We start from the raw sequence: 22,850 nt of genomic DNA, 5'->3' as shown, positions 1-22,850 counted from the left end.
TGCAAAACTGGCTTCCTGAGTGCTCTGCAAACCTATTCCTCTTCCAGTGCTCCCAGATTTAGTAAAGGGCACCGCCACCAACTTAGTGACCCAACCAGAATGTTGAGACTTTCTTAACTTCAACCTCTCCCTCATTTCACATCCACCCAATCACTAAGTCCTTCTGAATCTTCATTCTTAATACAATGGAATACATTCATTCTTTTCAATCCCTGATTCTAAAGCCTTATTATTTCTCACTAGATTTAGTGCTATTGCTAGATGAGTAGGTGTTAACTGAAAGAAAGGTGAGGAGGTGGAACTTGCTTTTCCCATGTTAAAAAAAAAAAAAAATCCTTGCTTATTCCCACTTTACAAATCAAATCTTTACTTACACTTAGAGCCTAACTAAAAATTGCTCCCACTGGGACACCGTTTCTAACTTCAAAACTAGAGCAACATGGCCAGGCCAGGTGCAGTGGCTCACACGTGTAATCCCAGCACTTTGGGAGGCCAAGGCAGGCTGATCACCTGAGGTTGGGAGTTCAAGACGAGCCTGACCAACATGGAGAAACCCCATCTCTGCTAAAAATACAAAAGTAGCTGGGCATGGTGGTGTATGCCTGTAATCCCAGATATTTGGGAGGCTGAGGCAGGAGAATCATTTGAACCCGGGAGGCAGAGGTTGCAGTGAGCCGAGATTGTGCCATTGCACTCCAGCCTGGGCAACAAGAGCAAAACTCTATCTCAAAGAACAACAACAACAACAATAAAAACTAGAGATTGCTGCTCAATCACTTGACAGCTTCTCACATTTAGCATCTGTATAATTTGTTCGCTGTCAATTGTCAGTATCATAAAAACGTGATCTCTGTCTTCTGCAACTCTGTTTTCCAAGAGCCTGGCAAGAGTTCAATACTTCATTAAGTGAATGAATGAAGAGAGGTTAGCAAGATAACAACACCAAAAAATACCCATTGGCTTTCATAACATAAAAATCATTTATGATTTTTGCAAGTCCAAGTTCACTGTGGCAGCTACATCAGGTTGTATTAAGAGTAAATAAAATAAAAATAAAAGCAATAGTTCAAATTTATTTCCAGGAATTGCTTCTGACATTAGTTGAGTTGAAAGAGGAAACTGTGACAATTGGAGTACGCTTTGCTCATTGACAGTTACCCACTGACTTAAATAACTGAGAGCTGGCATGCTTGCAACCTTGCTGTCAATAGTATCAACAAGAAGTACTGCAGCAATACTTTATTAAGTGTCTTTGAAAATGCCAAATATGCATCACAGATTTTTTATTCTCAACTGTAGCAAAATAATAATTTTATAAAATTATTACTTATAATCATAATTCACTTGGGGATTCTGAATAGATTTTCTATAGTCCAGAAAGCACAATGAAACCCTAAGGGTCAAACATAGACATGGAACAGCCATATTCAAGGGCAAAGGTGGCAGGGTTTTTAACCCCAAAAAGACACAAAACAATCTGACCGTCTCTCAGGTAGTCAATGCAGCAGAGAAGCTTCTGGAGGTTGAATTTGACCTGCTTTCCTCCTTGTAGCCTCATATTCAAGTCGGCCCCCAGACTTCCCAGAGCTCATCTTGTCACAGGACTCAAGAGAATAGCAAAAAGGTATAATTGTTTTTTCTTTTCAGTTAAAATTCTTCCAAGGACAAAGCAAAGAGGCCTAAAAAGTAGCTTTTACAATAAATATTGTTTTCCTCTATTTTTTTAAAAAGTTTCTTTGTAGATCTTGTTCTTTCCCAAGTGAATTTTAACACACAACCATTGCCCTTATACTCCAACAAAATAGTGTTGAATATAGATTAGTACAAGCCACTCAGAAATTTAAAATCTAAACAGAAGAGGATAATTGAAAAAAAAAAAAAAAAAGTGAACTCATTTTGAATTTTTGTCCCTCTGGGGACCTGGACTAGATAGCTACTCCCTTATAATATGTTGATCTTGTCATACGGGTGCCCTTTTACTCTATTAAAAATATTTTTGAATTCTAGATTGAAATAATAAATTAAAACATTTCAATTTTATTCAACATTCGCTATCATGAAGAAAGAATAAAATGCAACAGATTGCTAAGTATATTGGAATAAGCATAATAGCTTTACCCACTAAAGAGTCAATGGGGCTAAGATTTCTGCATAATGAATATCTGTAACAATTAAGCTGGTGAAAAAGAAATGAATTAAGTATTATCATTTAATAATACATAAATGTCACAATGAGGCTTCTAGTTCCTATTTCTAAGCTTTGAAACCTGGGGAGTGGGGGAGAAGAGGCCCTTGAAGTGAATTTAAAGTGGGTAAAGTGCCCTGATGACTAGGGCAGTCAATATTCAAGTTTGTCTTTTTGTGTTACCAATTATCTTTATAATTTGTCTCATTAAGATGTTTTTATTTTAATATATGATCGCAAATTACTACTTATTTTCCCTGAGTATATATTTATGGAGACTGACGTCCTAGATTATTTAGAGGATTCAGCCGTAAAAAATTGGGTTAGTTAAGGTGAAATTATGAGGATAATTCTGCTAACTGTAAGAATTCTCAACCTAAGAAACAGACACAACATGATTCTATTTGCATATCCATTGCATCAAATAATTCTGGAGCCCAATTTGCTGACTTGTGAACGAAAGGAGATCTTAGAAAAATCATTTAGAAAATTTTTGTTGGAATAAGGAAACTTTCTCCCCTATATGGTTTTAAAAGTTACTCTCTGCGTTCTTTAGATCTGGGACAGCAGAATTCTGTTAAAGAAGATACACCCATCCAAGGGAAGAATTTTATTTTGAACAAAAATGTAAAATAGACATTAAAGTCATCCAGAACCAATAAGACTGTGCAGTCTTTTCCCTCTCAAGGCGTATCTATCTGTGACTTGACTTTACACCTTTCTCTACCACCATCTTCCTGCTTAAAATTAATTCCTTTTCAACATAATGTTGACTTTAAACATGTTCCATTGAGTACATTTTTATCCTAAGTCTTCTTCGTGACCATTCACCTGATATTCTTATGTAATTAACTTATTCTTTCAGCGTTCGGGTTTAATTAGTTCAAATTTCATAAGAGTAATGTTTTTGTTTATCTTTTATTTCAAAAACACCTGGCCTGGCTCTGGATTCATTGCCCCTGAGCCAAGCACTTGTTCTGGATTCTTCAGTATTAACCAAGAGGATGCAGGGCAATATATAATAAAAAATGTGACCCCCAATAGAATTGTGCATGAGAAAGTTAGAACTATTTATGGTAGAAAGATGAGTAAACATATCTATCATAAGAAGAACACATGGACTTACCAGATACTATCAATTAATAAGTTAAATTGCTAACATTTTTATTTGAATGAAACAAATGACAATAGTGAGGGAAAAACACAAAATAATTTTGAATGAATGAGCAGTTTCTATTATAATGGGTTTTTTAAAAACTGAAATCAACTTAAAAACTGTAAAAAAATTTTTGCATTAAAAATGGAATATTTTACATTTGAAATTTTGAGGTATAAATGGAGTAAGTCCACTTCCCTCCATTATTATAAAGTAACCTTAATTTTACTAACATGTTTTCAGTGCTTTATAATCATGAATGCCAAGATTATTTTGGGTGCAGATCAAATTAGGCACAAAAAATAAAAAAATTTTTTTTTAATTTCTCACATGATACTTAAGAAATATACAATCATGAAGTGCTTAACAATAGGAATGAAATCCAAGAAATGTGTTCTTAGATATTTCATTTTTGTGTGAACATCATAGAGTTTACTTACACAAACCTTGATGGGATAGCCTGCTACGCACCTACAAAATATGGTATAGTCTATTGTTTGTAGGACACAAACCTGTATATATAGGCTACACCAAACCTATATATGGACTTTTTCTAAACATAGAAAAAGTATAATCTAGTGGGACCACCTTCATATATGTGCTCTATCACTGACTGAAATGACATTATGCTATGCATGACTATAATCCATATGTAATTATGACTTTTTTATAACAGAGCATATTGTCAATGAAAACTACTAATTCTAGAATGCCTTTCTTTCAACGTATCTTTTAATTGCAGATCACTCCAATATGAATTTCAATTTGCATATTGTTCTCATAAAGCTACTCCTTCATTTCTTGCTAGAATGCTCAATTTTGAAATAAAATGTACACTTGTTAAACTGATGCATTTCTACCCCTCATTTGTTTGTTCTATTTTAATTTTATATGATAGTTCTCCATTTTATGAGAACAAATAACAATTGCTTTTTCCAAAATCAAGTTGCATATGCATTCAATATGTCAGGTCTGAATTTAGACATATCGTTTCACATACTGTCTTCTATTACTCTAATTACTATGCTGCACATATTTTTCCAAACTGGCATTTCAATATGCTTTACTTTTTTTAAAAGCTGATATTCCTAAAATTACCATTTTCCTTCTCACTCTTTCCTTTCACCTTAACTCTTTTCAGTGACGTTTTCTCAAAAGGGAACTTTCAAGCTCAAATAACTATAAAGGTAGGAAAGATGTTTTAATTAATCATAAAGTGGTACTTAAAAGTTTGCATATCTAAATGTGAACATATATATATATAGAGAAAAAATGGATTTAGTAGCTGAAAAATATTTAAGAAATAAATTGTTCTTATCAAAACATCTTTTAAATTGTTTTACACTGTAGTTTATTACAATTTACTTTAAAAATATATGGTACTTCCACAATATTAATATGCCTTTTCTTGTCTCTAATTTATTTCTTAATTCTCTCTGGATATTTCAAGTAAAGTATACATACATTGGTGGATTATAAATAATATCTCAATATTTCATTTAATTATATCATATTAAAATACAATTATTATTCATTCCCAAATTCACTGCATGAGAATAAAGTAGCATACTGGGGAGGGTAGTGGTAAGGAAGTAAAATAGACTACTTTCACAAATAAGATCTGTAATTTGAAATTTAAAAATTACTTTAATATATGAAAATTCTAACTTTAAATATTGCTAACCTACTTCCAGTAAAAGTAGTTATCCACTGTTGAATGTCTTGCCGAATCCCTTTCAAATTTATAATTCAGCAATTATTTCCAAGAGCATGTTTCACAAAATGCACACAGAGTGCTTCCTGAAGTTTTATGTCATTCATGTCATTCTTTGCAAGGACCCTGATAATCTTCTCTGAGTCATTCCAATTTTAGTGTATGTGCCACCAAGGCAAGCATGATTTTAAGATTTTTTTTTTTTTTTTGGTCTTATTTGTCTCAGTGATCATTAGACAAACTTTTAAATATTTAAAATGTTTCTTATAAATTGAAAGGTATAAGTATATATATTTACGGGGTACAATGTGATGCTATGATTTATAAATGCGTTGTGAAATAATTAAATCAAACTAATTAGCATACCCACAATGTCAAATGCTTACTATTTTTGTGTTGAGAACATTTGAAATTTATTATTTTAACCATTTTTAAATGGACAATACACTGTAATTAACTTCAGTCATCATGCTTTGGAATTGATCTGAAGAAAAAAAATACCCTCATTCTTCCTTTCTAAGCTTTTGTACCCTTTGACCATCATCTCCTTATTTCTCCACCTCTAGCCTCTGCAATTTATACGTTACTCTCTGTTTTTATGAGTTCAATTGTTTTAGATTCCACATATAAGTGAGAACAAGTGGTATTTATTTTTCTGTACCTAGATTATTTCACTTAGCATAATATTCTCCAATTCTATCCATGTTACAAATGATCACATTTCCTTCTTTTTTTCTTTTCTTTTTTTTTTTTTTAAGGCTGAAGAGTATTCTATTATGTATATATACCACATTTTCTTTATGTACTTATCTGTTAATGGCTGCTGAGGTTGGCTATCATGAAAATTGCTGCAAAGAACATGGTAGTGCAGACATCTCTTCAACAAACTAATTTCAAATATCCTGTTTAAATATCCAGAAATGGGATTGCTAAGTCACATGGTGTTCTATTTTAGGTTTTTTTGAGGAACCTCTGTATAGTTTTCCATGTGGCTGTACTAATTAATATTCTCACCAACAATATACAAGTGTACCTTGCTCTCCACATCCTCCAACACTAGTTAACTTTCCTCTTTTTGACACCAACCATTCTGACAGGTGTGAGGTGATATTTCATTATGGTATCATTTGGATTTTCCTAATGATTATCTCTAATGATTATTAATGTTGAACATTTTTCATTCATCTGTTGGCCATTTGTATGTATTTTTTAAAAAGTCTAACCAGGTCCCTTGCCCATTTTTTTAAATCAAGTTATTTGTTTTCTTGCTATTGAGTTGCTTGAGTTCTTCATATATTTTGGATATAGACCCCTTATCAGATGTGGGGCTTATAAATATTTTCTCTCAATCCACAGGTTGTGTCTGCACACTGCTAATGCATTCCTTTGCTGTGCAGAAGTTTTTAGTTTGATGTAATCCCATTTGTTTATTTTTGTTTTGTTGCCTGTGCTTTTGGGGTCAAATCCAAAAAAATCATTGCTCAGGCCAATGTCATATAGCTTTTCTTTTTTTTTTTTTTTTTTTTTTTTTTGAGACGGAGTCTCGCTCTGTCACCCAGGCTGGAGTGCAGCGGCCGGATCTCAGCTCACTGCAAGCTCCGCCTCCCGGGTTTACGCCATTCTCCTGCCTCAGCCTCCTCAGTAGCTGGGACTACAGGCGCCCGCCACCTCGCCCGGCTAGTTTTTTTGTATTTTTTTAGTAGAGAAGGGGTTTCACCGTGTTAGCCAGGATGGTCTCGATCTCCTGACCTCGTGATCCGCCCGTCTCGGCCTCCCAAAGTGCTGGGATCATATAGCTTTTCTAAAATGTTGTGTGTGTTTTCTTCTGGTAGTTTTACAGTTTCTGCTCTTACATGTAAGTCTTTATTAAATTTTGAGCAGATTTTTGTGTATGGTGTTAGATAAACTTCCAATTTCATTCTTCTAAATGTAGATATCCAATTATCCCAGCAACACTTTTTGAAAAGACTGTCCTGTTCTTATTGTATGTTGTTGGCTCCTTTGTCAAAAATCATTTCTGGGCTCTCTATTCTGTTGGTTTATGTATCTGTTTTTATTACAATACCATGCAGTTTTAATTACATTAGTTTTGTAGTACACAGGCATACCTTGGAGATATTGCAGGTTTGGATCCAGATCACAGCAGTAAAGCAAATATCACAATAGGCAAGCCAAATGAATTTCTTGGTTTCTGAGTGCATATAAAAGTTATATTTAAACTACAATCTCTTAAGCGTGCATCATGTCTTTTAAAAAGTATAACATAAAAAATACTTTATTGCTAAAAAAATTCAGACACAGAGAGTGGAGTGAGCACATGTTGTCGGAAAAAAAATGGTGTTTATAGACTTGATCAATGCAATGCTGCCACAAACCTTCAATTCGTAAAAAATGCAATATCCACAAAGTGCAATAAAGTGAAGTATAAAAAACAAACAAACAAACAAGTTATATCTGTAGTTTGAAATCAGATAGTGTGACACCTTTAGCTTTGTCCTTTTTGTTCATGACTACATTGACTATCCATGGATTTTGTGGTTCTATACATATTTTAGGATTCCTTTTTCTATTTCTATGAAGAAAAATGAAATTTAGGGATTGCACTGACTCCATGCTCTTTGGACTGCTTTGAGTAGTATGGACATTTTCACATTATTAATTCTCCCAGTATATGAACACAGGTTATTTTTTATTTTATTTATGCTCTTTTCAATTTATTCTATTACTTTTTATAGGTTTTAGTTTACTTATTTTTTAACCCCTTGGTTAAATTTATTCCTAAGTATTTAATATTTTGTAGTTATTACATGTGGAATTTTTTGAATTGTTCATTATTAGAGTATAGAACACAACTGATTTCGGGGTGTTGATTTGCATCTTGTAACTGCATCGCATGCATTTATTAGTTCCAACAGGGGTTTTTTTTTGGTGAAGTCTAGGATTTTCCATATATAAGAAAATGTTGACGGTAAACAGCAACAATTTCACTTCTTTTTCTTTTTTTTCCTATTTGAACGCTTTTTATTTATTTCTCTTGCTAATTACTCTGGCAAGAACTTTCACTACTATATTGAAGAGAAGCAATAGGTATTCTTTTTGAATTAAGAAAAGAAACATAAGTTCTCAATTCAGAACTTAGAGAAAAGGCTTTTAATTTTTCGCCATTCAGTATAATATTAGCTGTGGGCTTTTCATATATGGTATTTATTGTGTTGAAGTATATTCCTGTTCTAGCTAATTTGATGAGAGTTTTTATTATAAAAGGATGATGAATTCTGTCAAATGCTTTTCCTGTATCTAATGAAATTATCATATGGCTTTTGTTCTTCATTCTGTTAATATGATATATCATATTTATTGATTTTTGTATGTTGAATGATTTTTGCATCCCAGGGATAAATCAGACTTGATCATGGTGCATAAGTCCTTTTAAAATGTTGTTGAATTTGCTTTGTTAGCATTTTGTTGAGGTTCATCAAAACTATTGGCTTGTAATTTTCTTTCCTTGTAGTGTCCTTGTCTGGCTTTGATATCCAAGTAATGTTGGCATCCTAAAAATTGTGTAGAATTATTCCCTCTTCTTCTATTTTTTGGAATAGTTTGAGGAGAATTGGTATTAACTTTTTCTTGAATGTTTGGTAGAATTCAGTGGTCAAAGCATTTGGTCTTGGACTTTTCTTTAATTGGAAACTGTTTATTACTGATTCAATTTCCCATTCATTATTGGTCTGTTCAAATGTTCTCTTTCTTCATGATTCAGTCTTGGTAAGTTGTCCTTGTTTAGGAATTCATCCATTTCTTCTAGGTTATCTAATTTACTGACATGTAATTATTCATAGTGATATTTTATTATCCTTTGTATTTCTATGGTATCGATTGTAATGTCTACTCTTTCATTTCTAATTTTCTTTTCTTCTCCCCTTTTCCCAGAATCTAGCCAATCATTTGTCAACTTTGTCTTTTCAAAAATTCAATTCAGTTTCATTTATCTTTTCACTTTTTTCTTGTCTCTCTTTTACTTACTTACGATCTGATCTTTGTAACTTCCTTCTGCTAACTTTGGGCTTAGTTTGTCCTTTTTCTAGTTCCTCAAGGAGTAACTGTAAGTTGCTTGAGATTTTTCTTCCCTTTTGATGTAGGCATTTACTGCTAAAAACTTCCCTCTCAGACCCACTTTTGCTGTGTCCCATAAGTTTGGGTATAATGTGTTTTTATTTTCATTTGTCTTAAAATATATGTAAATTTCCCTTTTAATGTCTTCATTGACCCATTTATTGTTCAAGAGTATATTGTCTAATTTCCATGTATTTGTGAATTTTCCAAAATTCCTTCTGTAACTGATTTCCAATTTTCTACCATTGTGGTCAGAAAAAATACTTGATACAATTTCAGCTTTTTAAAATTTTCTTATAGTTGTTTTGTGCTCTAACATATAATCTGTCCTGGAGAATGTTTCATGTATGTTGGAGAAGACTGTGTATTCTGTTGCTATTGAATGAAATGTTCTATACATGTCCATTATCACTTGATGAAAGGTGTTCAAGTCCAATGTTTTCTTATTAGTTTTCTGTCTTGATGATCTGTCCATTATTAAAAGTGGAGTATTGAAGTTCCCTACTACTATTATACTGCAATCTATTTCTCCTTTCAGATCGTTTAATATTTGTTTCATATATTTAGCTGCCCCCAATGTTGAGTACATATATATTTACTGCTTTATCATTATATGTGTTCTTTTTTTTTTCAGTGATATTTCCATTTATTTTACTTTTAGTAATAAAAATTTGTCTATCTCATACATGATTGAACACATAAGTTGCTTTAAAATTAACAGTCACAATTGAAGAAACAATGGTTTATTTTTCTAATCAAGTGACCAAGTTGCTGAATCATAAGGCCTCAACAAATGTTGCATCTTATTATTTCATTGAACAATAAGACCTTCTAGTTTGATTATTCCTGGTAAATAGCAATTTTGTTTCTCCAGTGGTTTCCATTTGCCAAAGTCATGACAGATGGTTTAACACTGTGGCTACTGCTTTCAGGGGATTCTATCAGATGAGTCCTCATTTCCAATAAAGGAGCTGTTGGCAATCTTTCATCAAAAGTTCATCCATCAGGACTTCTCTATCGTGGTTGGCCAAGGAGTCCTGCTTTGGCTGCCAGGGCTTCATTCTGCTGAATATGATATTCCTGAAGTCTCATGGATATTCTTTGTGTCATTTTTAAATATTTCTGTAAGCAATGTTCTGAACAGGTGGTCTCTTCAGGTTTTACTTCTCTTGTTGTGAAGTCTTTAACACAGTCCAAAAAGCAGGTCTCTGTAAGTTTATTGTAGGTCCCCAGAAATTCCTTAAACTGTTTTATCTGATCAGATTCTGGTATTTGTGCAGCCATATTCTTCTGGTACCTTTATTAGTCACCTTTTCTGATGCATGAGTTTCGTTTCTGTTCTGGAAAAGTAGTTGTCCAACCTTTGCTTGAATGTCTCCAGTAAGGCCTGATTCTTACTTAAGCACAGGCTCTCGCATCTGACATCAGTGCAAGGCTGGGGGGCGTTGGGGGACGGCTGAGCCTCGGGAGGGCGGGTCAGGGTCAGGACAGGAGCCGCGGCCGCCAGATGGGAAAGAACCCATTATATGTGTTCTTATCTCTCTCTCTCTCTCTCTTTTTTTTTTGACAGAGTCTTGCTCTGTCACCCAGGCTGGAGTGAGTGGCGTGATCTTGGCTCACTGCAAGCTCTGCCTTCTGGGTTCATGCCATTCTCCTGCTTCAGCTTCCTGAGTAGCTGGGACTACAGGCACTCACCACCATGCCTCCCTAACTTTTTGTATTTTTAGTAGAGATGGGGTTTCACCATGTTAACCAGGATGGTCTTGATTTCCTGAGCTCGTGATCCGCCCGCCTCAGCCTCCCAAAGTGCTGGGATTACAGGTGTGAGCCACCACGCCCAGCCTATAGTGTTCTTGTCTCTTTTTAAAATTTTTGACTTAATGTCTATCTGGTGTGATATAAGTATAGCTACTTCTACCCTCTTTTGGTTTACATTTGCAAGGAGTATCTTTTCCATCCCTTTGCTTTCAGTCTCTGTGTGTCCTTAAAAGTGAGATGAGTCTCTTGTAGGCATCATATAGCTGAATCTTGTTATTAATTTATTACATCTCTTTATTAGACAATTTTATAATGGGATATATATCTATATAGTCTCATAGACAATAATACTATCATTTATATAAATATTGATAATTATTTATATTGATATTTACATGAGAAATATTTGTTGTTTAAGCCATCCAATCCATAGAATTTTGTTATGGCAGCCAAAATTGATGAAGAAAGTTTTTGATACTGACAAGTAGGTTGCTGCTATAACCAATATGAAAAAATGTGGAGGCAGCTTTAAAGGTGATTCTGGTCAGGACTACAAAGAAAAAAAGCAGGGCTATAGATAATGATTCTATCTTCTTCTTCTTCTTCTTCTTCTTCTTTTATGAGACAGAATCTCGCTCTGTTACCCAGGCTGGAGTGCAGTGGCACAATCTTGGCTCACTGCAAGCTCTGCTTCCCGTGTTCATGCCATTCTCCTGCCTCAGCCTCCCAAGGAGCTGGGACTACAGGTGCCTGCCACCACGCCCAGCTAATTGTTTGTATTTTTAGTAGAGAAGGGGTTTCACCATGTCAGCCAGGATGGTCTTGATCTCCTGAACTCGGGATCCACCCTCCTCAGCCTCCCACAGTGCTGGGATTACAGGTGTGAGCCACCATGCCCGGCCTGATTCCATCTTCTTAAAGAATACATAAATAGTTACGTATAGTCTGTTGGAAGAAATGTAGGCACTAAAGGGTATTCTGATGAAGCCTCATGTAGAAATGGGAAACATGTTATTAGACAATAGAGAAAGGCAATTTTTATTATAAATAAAGGAAGGCTGTCAAACTACTTAGATCCTACAGGACAGGGCATTCATTTACAGACATTCATCTGTAAACTTGCAATATTCTTCAAGAAAAGGGAAGAATGGCTCTAATGATGATTCATGAATTATCAAGGCCACCATCTCAGTTGCAATGTGCTGGACAGCCTCCAGTCAAAACCATAGGAATGGGGTCATGTGGAGTTGACTGTGTATATCTCCTGCCTGGCACATAATGATTATTTATATTAATATTGGTATTCTATGCCAGTATTATATTTTCCTGGCTACAGTGTTCACAATCTGTTTTCTTCACATTTTTATACAGATCATTGTATTAGTCTGTTCTCACACTGCTAATAAAGACATACTCAAAACAGGGTAATTTATAAAGAAAAGAGGTTTAACAGATGCACAGTTCCACATGGCTGGGGAGGCCTCACAATCATGATGGAAGGCAAAGGAGAAGCAAAGGCACATCTTACATGGAAGCAGACAAGAGAGCTTGTGCAGGGAACTCCCAGTTATAAAACCGTCAGATCGCATGAGACTTATACATTACCACCAGACCAGTATGGGAGAAACTGCCCACATGATTCAATTATCTCCACCAGACCTCAACCTTGACATGTGGGGATTATTACAATTCAAGGTGAGATTTGAGTGGGGACACAGCCAAACCATACCAACCATTGACTACAGAATTAATAATTAAGGCTTACCTTATAAATATTAACTATTATAAAGCACTTCATATTATTATCAGTAGAGACAGGCAATCTAGTTGAACAAAAATTTGGCACAATGAAACCATCTTCTTTTCAGTCCTATCCTTGGCATTAATTATCTGTGTGATCTTCAGTTGGGCTCTGTGATCTCTGCCTTGGGTTTGTCATGAGGATAATAATACTTAATCTACATGCTTCCTAGGAATGTTGTGAACAAAATAACCCTGGTAGCATAATTTGGAAATGTGGCAAATGATAAAATATAACATACATTATTGCTGGCATAATTTTACATAGTTAAGCAAATTTGATTATTTGAGTAATAATAGACAAACTTAAATATAGCTGCTTCTCTGCTGGATATGCAATTAAATTTGTGGTGAACATCTGAGAGTCTTTTTGCCCTTTTGGTACTTTGAAATTTCTTTCATATCTTAAAAATATGTAGAGCAGAAACTATTTTAAAAATTATTATTCATTATTTAAGAATTTAAGTTCCGAAGGTAATGTTGTTTTAACTTTAGTCTCAGGAAAACCTATTTATGATTGTTTGTCTCGACCTGCTAATGTCATTTAAGGTGCAAAGAATGAGCTGTGAGTTTGATTTTACATTAGTCATAAGAACATTACCTTGACATTTAAAGAGAAAGAAAACATTTTATGAGATTTCAGAGGAGCACTTAAAATATTGAAAGGTCTCCTTGATAAAAAAACAAAACGTTCTTCTTTTGTCTTTTGAAAATGCCCACATTTCTCTCCATAGAGACATGTGTCAATGTATCCTACACAGATTGGGGTAAAGTAGCCCATAATTCTGCAGATTATCATTGGATTTTGCTGTGAACTCAAGTCATTCTTTATCTTGAGAGATAGACAAGTAGGAAGTAATTTTCAAAATGGTCTGCTTTGAGAATAAGGAGATTAAACCGCTTTGAGGAAAAATGTAGATGAATCAACCTTTTCAAAGTGGAGTTAATTTACTTTAATGGGATTATAAATTTTGGGGGTGACTGACAGATATATTTGTCATCCTCACACAGTGGTTCATACGGTGTGAGCCATAGAGGAGTTCAAGTGGGAGGAAGATATTGCGATGAAGACAGGTGTCAGAAACGGTCTGAAAATCCATATGCATGACTATATACTGAATAGTTCGTTTTTCCAGTTTGTGCTGATACATATGTATATATGTCACTTTAAATATATATGAATTTGTATTCTATAAAATATATATGAAATACAAATTCATATGGCATTTATCACTATCAATTTTCTTAATCTGTGGCTACTAAAATCACTTACAGCAGCTGAAGGCCTACTTTTTTGAAGTATAATGACTGTCAAAAACTAATGCTGATCTTAGCAACTGAGAGGATACAATACTTAACAAAGGAGTTGTCAATATCAATTTGTAAACAAAGATGAAATTATCATTCTTGAAACACATGAGGAAGACTATTCCCTTCAGTCTCCAAATCAGTGTTTTACATATTTAGTTTTAAAAGGAATAATCATTTACATATTCACTATGTTCACAGATACATAAAAAATGTAAACTAAATGTAAATACAACTATACACAAATGGGAAAATATTTTAAAATATTTAAAACATCAATATCAATAACGTTTTGGATGGTAAATTGTGTTCTTTTTCAGTTTCCTTTTAGAGTTTCCAATGATTTATATTAAAAAAAAAAGTTGCTCTTATAACTAAAAAGAAAAATTGTAAGTAAGTCAAAGCACTCTACACAGTAAAGGGTGAATCTTTCTTTTCCCCATTTTGATTATTTTATCTTTCTTTAGATGGCCATAAGGACTTACACCAATACAATCCAAGCTAAGACTAGGAAATATTCAAATATTTATTTATTGAAGAATATTTATTGAGAAACAAATATCTGAAGCTATTGTTCTGGAGTATTTGGGATTAATTCAAGAATGCAATAATTGTGGTTCATTTACTTGCAGAATTTAAAGCCTAAAAGGATTATGGAAATTACAACAAACAATAGAATCAGAATGATAAAATCTAAAACTAAAGGAAAATAATGAACTATAATAAATATGACAGATATTTGATATGCTCTGTGTATAAAGATTTCCTAAACATTGATAACAAAATCACAGAAATTTCAGTCTTATAAATGGCCAGATTCAGGAATAGACAAAAACGTAGGTAATGAATGTGAACAAAGGTGCCAATATTTAACTTTATTTTATGTGACTACAATGAAGCACAAATCTCTGTGCGTGTGTGTCTTTCTCATCTTCTTTCTCTCTCTGTCTTTTTCTTGCCCTCTTTTTCTCTCATTGGTCAAGATAAGGTTGACAAGACTGTGCTGGTTCCCTCACACAAGCTTTCCAGAATGCAATTTTATAATTTTTAAAATATATTAAAATGTTCGCTATAATATAAGAAAATAATTTTTCTAATGACCAAGTAAAAGTAGTCAGAAATTCAAACCAATATATTCAAGTCAAGATATTAATAATTATTTACACATATATAACACAGGTAATATTATTTTTAAAATTAGTATACTCTTTTCCTATACAGTTTCATATACTGATCTTCTCCACGTTTTCCTGAGGCATTTATCTACAGGGATGAGGAGGGTACAGGGGAGGAAGCTTTGAAAGACAGGGCATAAGGATTGTTAGAGCAGAGTTTATTATTTAACTTCCGGTATCCAAAACAGAATTTTTGAAGGTGCAGCAGAAAAATCTTTGAATGCCAGGCTTTGTGAAGGAAAATATAGTTTTTTAAATTCCTTAGGACATATCAAAAGTCAAGCATCATGGGAATAAAGGGACATTTTGTCACAGACCAGAGAAGAGCTCTCTTCTGCCCATGACTTAGCCATGAGGCCACAGGAGACAAGTGACAAAGTCCTGAAGTGATGCTGGTCACACCTTGTGGACCCATGCAGACCTTGAGAGACCCCGAATCTCTCCTGTGCCCTGTGAGGTCACACAGAATTACCAGCAGCTGAAGTCTAGAAGAAGGAAAAAGACACAAATGTCTGGTATGTGGTTTCCAACGACATGTACCAGAGTTTACCCCGAACTGCCAAGAGACCCTGTCATTCTTTAGTAATCATGAATCACATCCTAGACCAATTCTGTTATTTCACTAAAGAAACAATAGAGGGAGAACCCAAAAGATACCATGCAGATTTGAAGAATTATTTCCCAATTCAGTGAAAAACCATAAGCCCTGATCACAAATTCTTAGGCCTTTGGAAGGCCTTGAAATGGACACTCATCAGTAACATTTACATTTATTTCCAGGGAGTGATACCACAATCAACAATATTTTCTATCACTTTTTAGGCCACTCCTATTACTGGTTTGGGGATAATTCTTGATTGTACTTAGACCTTTTAGGGATTAGAGCTTCATCTAGAGAATTATCTTTTTATTTAAGGCAATATTGTACAGGTTTCCTTTTTACCTTTTTTTTCCTTTTGTAAGCTGTAGCAACCCATATTTTGTTTTACAGTAAAATGCAGGCAACCTCACCATGCTCTTTATTTTATGTAATTGTTAACATTCAAGTATGAGATACTTGAATACTTACTTTGGATGCATTTTTTTCCTATAACAGCAAGACATGATTCAGACACTTTATATTGCCCTCTCCAACAAAGATGTTAGTACTACTTAATTTGGAATTTAAATACCAGGATTTTAGCTTATGATGCAACAAGACTCTTCAGTCGTGAATGTGTATATTGCTGTTAGATAGTAATGTTCAAATCTGCATTTGATCTCACAATTATATTACTCAAGCAAAACACATGCTTCCACATAAATATATTGTATCCTAACAAACACATGAACTCATTCAAGTTCACCCAAAATTGCAGTATCATAATAAATTGACCAAAATGTTAAAATTTCATAAAGGAATAATGATGGAAAAGTCCATTTTAACTTCAGATGTGCCAACACTACTTTAGAGGGTATTTCTTATGCTGGTAAGTACTATACTTATCATCATGGTGCACAGGCTCTCTATTTTTATAAAAATCTTTGTATCTGTTAATGTCTTGGTTATTTTATAACATTTATATGTAAAGAAACAAACACTGGCAAAATATAAAATTTGATATCACTAATTATTATTAGGGTTACTATATGTAAGTTTTCATCTCTTTATAAGGTAAACCAAAGATGTGTTTTTAAATGATGAATTTGCCCCATTTCAGGAATGAGGTAGACAGTAGAGTCTGTCCTAGCATAGATTAATATCTGATGATTACAGAGCCCTTAGCCTTCTGCCTTGAGGGATGGACCTGATCTCCTCAAATTCACGCTTTGATTAAAAGGAAGATAAATGAAAGTCATGTTCTTTTTTTCTTTCCTGCCCGTTTCTAAACAGACATACACATCTGAAGTCCATTTATTTCTCTTACGTAAGTTCTCAGACATACCATGCCCACAACATACTGCCACCTTTCTTTCAGTCTACGGTAGCTCAGAACCAGTATAAAGAATGCACCAGCTTGTTCTGTTTCAAAATTAATTAGAAAAGGTGAGACTCAAAAACTTTCATTGAAGAATAAGCCGAAAAGAACTTGGATAAGAGAACAGTCTCAGGGGGTCCTAATTAAGAAAATAGGGATGGGTCAGAAACAGCTTGCTTTGTTTTTACATATGAAAAAGTTCTGGATTAGGAAGAGACTAGGGACTTTGAATCGGAATACACTGGGTTTTATTTCAGTGCTGACACTGAGACGTGTGTCATCTCTGGCATGACTTGTAACCTCTCATTAACAGAGATATCTGACTCACAGGTTTTCAGGATTCCCTCAGACGATTAGCATAATAGGATTTTATGAAATAGGATGTAGTACATTAGTGTAAGTCATCATTAAGTTAGAAAAGTTATGGCTCAATATTCACAGTGGATGGCTTATTTGCTTAGGTAATACTTTGGAGATAACTTGAAATTGCCTGTTATTACACTGTATTTTTGATAAATATATTCCTGTACATGTTCCTCTCCTCTGAGTTCATAGAAAATGATTGATTATACAAGTCAATTTACTTAACATTATTGACTGCTTACTGTATGTCAGGCATTTCGCTAAAAAAAATAAATAATTTTTCTATGTAATACGATAACTAATTTTTTTCTCTATTTTACACATAGGAAACTGTGGCTTGGAGGAGTGAATCTCAGGGCACTATTTTTATATATTAAAGTGGTGTGTTTTCCCCTCACATATTTCTTGTTGCTCGGTAACTTTTTTCCCTATTCATCCACAGTTAGCGTATTTCATGCCCAACGCCTCAGGGATTTAAGACACCACGGAATTTTGTAATTTCTGATAATATCCATTTGTTTCTCAAACTGTAGTCTAAATACAAACTGTACTAAATATTATGTTAAACTCTTACAACATAAGAGAGTTGTAAAATATCTTAAATTATTTTATTTAATCCTCTGAAAAACACTGGGAGCCATAGGCTGTAATTATACCTATTCTATAGATACCTTCCCCGCGACATTTTATAAAAATCTTATACAGACCTGAAATTTCTATCTCACCCAGGTCACTTGGATATTAAGAAATAAAGTGAAGTTTCAAACCTCTGTAACCAGCCTCACAACAAATGACATTGGAGACTAGAGGGAGTCTTCTCCTCTATACTCAAGCCTTTTAAATGAACCCAATTAAGGGTTAAAGATGAAAAAAACTCAGCATACTTGGAGATCCAGTGGTGAACCTGTGCACTTACAATGCCCTGGAGAAATTGCAAGAGCCCAGAGTTTCCTGAGCATGCTATCAAGCAGAGTAGAAAAAAATGTTAATTTGGTACTTCTAGGCAGATAGATGGCCAAAATTTAACTTGTTGACATCATCCATTTGCTCCAGCATATCAAATAAAAAATAGTATGATTTTTGCTGACCTAAAGGAAAACGTAGATCTGGTGTAACATGCCACAATTCTGCTAAGTTTCAGAGCTCCGGGAGAGAACAAGATCTGCCAAAACTTCATAGTGCATCTAAGGTCGGCGGAGAGGCAAAGGTGGGAATGGCAGAACAAATAAGAGATGTGGGAGGGGCAGAACCAGTCTGAGATTCCCACAGCGGTTACTTGAATGTACAGAAATCAGAAGACACAGTAGAACAACTCCAAAGACAGATTTTGTTGTTTGTTTGTTTGTTTGTTTGTTTTGAGACAGGGTCCCACTCTTAACCCTGACTGGAGTGCAGTGGCGTGATCTCGGCTCACCTCAACCTCCACCTCCCAGGCTCAAGCAATTCTCCTGCCTCAGCCTCCCTAGTAGCTGAGGTTAAAGCACAAGCCACCGCACCCGGCTAATTTTTGTATTTTTAGTAGAGATGGGGTTTCACCACGTTGGCCAGGCTAATCTTGAACTCCTGACCGCAAATGATCCACCCGCATCAGCCTTGCAAAGCGCTGAGATTATAGGCGTGAGCCACCACACCTGGCCAGACAGGGTTTTCATGATGCTATTGAATCTTAGTTTCAGGGCTCCTAACTTGTCTAAATTACTCCAAGGACACAAGACGTGTTGAAATTAGCCCATTATTTTCCAATATCCTATAACTGAAGAATATGTGGTAAAAATATAATGTACATGTTTACAGTGCACAACAAGTTCAGTGAATCTTGGCAAATGTGTATCCTCCTATAACCACCAATTCAGTTCTATGAAGCTATAGATCATGCCCATCACCCCAGGTAGTTCCATGGTGACCTCATCTAGTACATCCTACACTCAGAGGCAGTTACCTTTCCTATTTGTTCTTGTTTTTTCTAGATCATTTTGACTATCCTACGTGTATGCATTTCCATATAAATTTTAGTACCACCTCGATAATTTCTTCAAAAAGACTTTTACCTGGCAGGAATGAAACTCTACATTTTCTCTCCTTAGTAGTCAGTGCCTTGGCTATTTCTACTTGGCTCTGTCAGCCTTCAAGCTCTTGCTTTTTCTGAGAAGCTTGAAAGTCTTGCTCAATGTATGGACAGTTCAAAAACAGCCAAGAGTCCGAGAAGAGTTTGTGTCCAGATTTTTGACTCCCTCATTTATAACTCCCTCTTCTTTAATTTTTTTTCTCAATTTCTAGTTGCTGTTGACCTTGAACTCTGGCCTCTGGCTTCTTATTCCATTATGATTCCACGATTTGCTTGAGCTCTATTTTATGGGAACTGTCTAGAAGGAAAAACGCTGGGTAGATCTAGGTTTCATGCAACCTCTCTCTCTCTCTCTTTTCTTTCTTTCTTTCTTCTTTCTCTCTCTCTCTCTCTCTCTCTCTCTCTCTTTCTTTCTTTCTTCTCTTGGATAGAAAAAGGGTCTCACTATGTTTTCCAGGCTGGCCTCAAACTTCTGGCCTCAAGCAATCTTCCCACCTCAGCCTCCTGAGGCTGGTCCACCACTGCACCCAGTCTTTTTCTTCTTTCAAGCATCATGTACCCTTTGGTTTCTGCCTGGTTTGGATCACCCTACAGTGTCTTCAATCAGTTACTTTTAAAAAAAACAATAATAATTTGTCTGGAAAGCATCATTGTGTTTGGAAGAAGCTTTAATTTTCTATATAATATCCTAACATTTCCAGAAGCTAGACCTGTCATCTACTTTTTACAAATTCACAGAAATATTTTAGCTGCACTCGGTTAAGAACACTGCCTTTTTCCACACTGACTTCCTCTCTACCACACCTCCACTTGAGTAGGGTGGTATTAGAATGATTGCATGCATTTTAGGGACCTGGCAAAGAGAGTGAAATTGGCAATACATATAGTTTGAATTCACTGGCCTATATTTAGGTGATTCTTAAGTATACTATATTCTTGTTAGCCTTCTGTGAGTGAAAGACTTTCAGGAATATTTTTGCTACCCACTTTACTTTCTTAGCTGGTATAATAACCTGAGTGTATAGTGCCAGAGATTACCTAGCACTGGAAGTATATGGGTAGTGTAAATAAGATTTGAAATGTGCAGAATCATAAGATATCATCTCTGTCAGAAGATTTTCTCTTCCAGTTGTACTTGATGGTGAAGTATATATACTTATTAATGTCATACATATAGATCTGTAAGAATCATACATCTAGAATTTACCAGAACCCCTTTATTTGTAGGTGACAAACCTTTAGAACTCTAATGAACAGTGAGTTTTTCTTCTTGTGAAATCATATTTTGTGATCACAACTATCAATACAAAATATTAAACTTCCAGAGGAAAACACAAGTTACCATTTCCTCTGCATTAATTATATTTTAGAAATACTTGTTTTAAAAAGATAATGGGTTCCATTAAAACTGAGTCAAAATGGTAAACAACAAGAAGTGTAACAGAGTGAGTTGTTATTTCTCTGGAATGTATGCTATTCAAGCTGATACTGATCAGCTTCTTGACAGTTGTGAAATGCAATCATATATTTCTGCATTCTAAATATACATTTTCCCTTATATCTAATTTTATGCTCATAATTCTGTCTTATCTTAATTAAACCCTCCACCAAATGTACAATAATCAGTAGTTACAAAACCTGGATTCCCTCCCGGGTGACATAAATTTCAGTCTGTCTGCGTATGCAGTTGATATGATATGACAGCTGAAGATCCTCTCTCCCCCAAGCCTCTTACCTTGATACCACATAGATCTTCAGTGCTCAGAAATAACCATAAAAACCCTGCATTGCCAGGCACCGTGACTCATACCTGTAATCCCAGCACATTGGGAGGCAAAGGCAGGATAATTGATTGCTTGAGGCCAGGAGTATGAGACCAGCCTGGACAACATAGAGCAACCCATCTCTACAAGAGAAAAAAAAAAAAAAAATAGCTGGGCACAGTGGGCGTGTGTCTATAGTCCCAGCTGCTAGGGAGACTGAGTTGGGAGGACCCTTTGAATCCAGCAGTTCCAGGCTACAGTGAGCTATGATCAGACCACTACACTGCAGTGTGGGTGACAGAGCAAGACTCTGTCTCAAGAAAAAACAAACAAAAAACCCTGTGTTAACAGAGTTCGGTTTTTAACACCCCATGGAATATTTATCATAAAACAAATTAAATTTAATTATAAAAAAGTAAACTTATACTTGCTTTTGGGCATGAGGTAAGTACTCATCACAGAGGCTTAACGTCCACAGAACTAGTAATAGTGGAGCCGAGTTTCATATTTAAGTCTTTGGGTTTCACACAGAGTCTTTAATATGGGAATAATGAAAATATAGATGTTATGCCAACTGCATTTGCCATCTATGTGTATTTCTAAAGTCCTTTTGAATATAACAATATATACATGTGAGAATTCATAGTCTTGTGAGAGAAGATACTTTTGAGAAATGAAATTATAGCCTTTATTTTTTGTCTTATATAGCAAATACTTACCTGAGATACAAGCTACCTTTATGAGGTTTTTAGAAAGGTTAGTAAATCGTCTTTGTAACAATTTGATGAGCTAGGTATTGTTTTATTTTCTTTTGCAGTGTCAGAAACTATGAAGCATTGGAGATTTTAGCTTGCTTTCTAGTTAGCCTGCCGCAGTTTCATAGATGCTGACAGAAAACACAAATATGAAGAGTCAGAGACAGAAAACTTCATTACTAATGGTGTAGCAGCTGCAAGAACTTCACGTTCACCTCAGTTTGGCTTGCTTTCCCCAACCCAAGTCCCATGAGGGAGATGGTTAGGCAGGGGCCAGGCAAACGCTGTACACACAGTGGGTTTGGATCAAAAATAAGTAGCACCAAGCTCAGTAAAACCTGTCTTATTAGGTTGGTGCAAAAGTTATTGCAGTTTTTGCCATCAAAAGTGCTGGCAAAAACCACAATGATTTTTGTGACTGCAATCACACCTGCCCAAGGGTTTGGGAGGGAGGGGATCATGAATCTATGTTGTTCTAATCAGGAAACAAATCTGCCTTATGACCCACAGGGAGACTCTGTCGCTGTTTTGCAAGACTGTTTGCTTTCTAGGTATCCTTGAAAAGTTGCCAAGACAAAATCTGTCACTAGACGTGTGGGGGCACCAGGAAGAATTGTCCCTTAACCTACAGATGAGGAAACAGAAGTTAGGTGAGTTTTCCATGATGTGATGCCTTCATTAGTAAGTAGTAGAATTGGGATTACAGACCTCGAAAGGGAGGCTCCAGAGCCCATGTT

At 35.1% G+C, this 22,850-nt stretch overlaps 1 protein-coding gene and 1 non-coding gene across 2 annotated transcripts; both read right to left on the bottom strand.

Moving 5' to 3' along the window:
* Positions 1–5,132: 5,132 nt before the first annotated feature.
* Positions 5,133–5,234, bottom strand: LOC112426031 (U6 spliceosomal RNA). The gene has a single exon (XR_003017283.1). It is a non-coding gene; the product is annotated as a U6 spliceosomal RNA (small nuclear RNA).
* Positions 5,235–9,895: 4,661 nt separating this feature from the next.
* Positions 9,896–10,682, bottom strand: LOC105477153 (mitochondrial import inner membrane translocase subunit Tim9). Its single transcript, XM_011733532.3, has one exon. The coding sequence runs from the start codon at positions 10,450–10,452 to the stop codon at positions 10,183–10,185; it is 270 nt and encodes an 89-aa protein (XP_011731834.2). The 5' UTR covers positions 10,453–10,682; the 3' UTR covers positions 9,896–10,182.
* Positions 10,683–22,850: the final 12,168 nt, after the last annotated feature.

Source organism: Macaca nemestrina, chromosome 16 (assembly GCF_043159975.1).
Source record: "Macaca nemestrina isolate mMacNem1 chromosome 16, mMacNem.hap1, whole genome shotgun sequence".
Lineage (NCBI taxonomy): Eukaryota > Metazoa > Chordata > Mammalia > Primates > Cercopithecidae > Macaca > Macaca nemestrina.
This window is presented reverse-complemented; position numbering and strand designations above follow the sequence as displayed.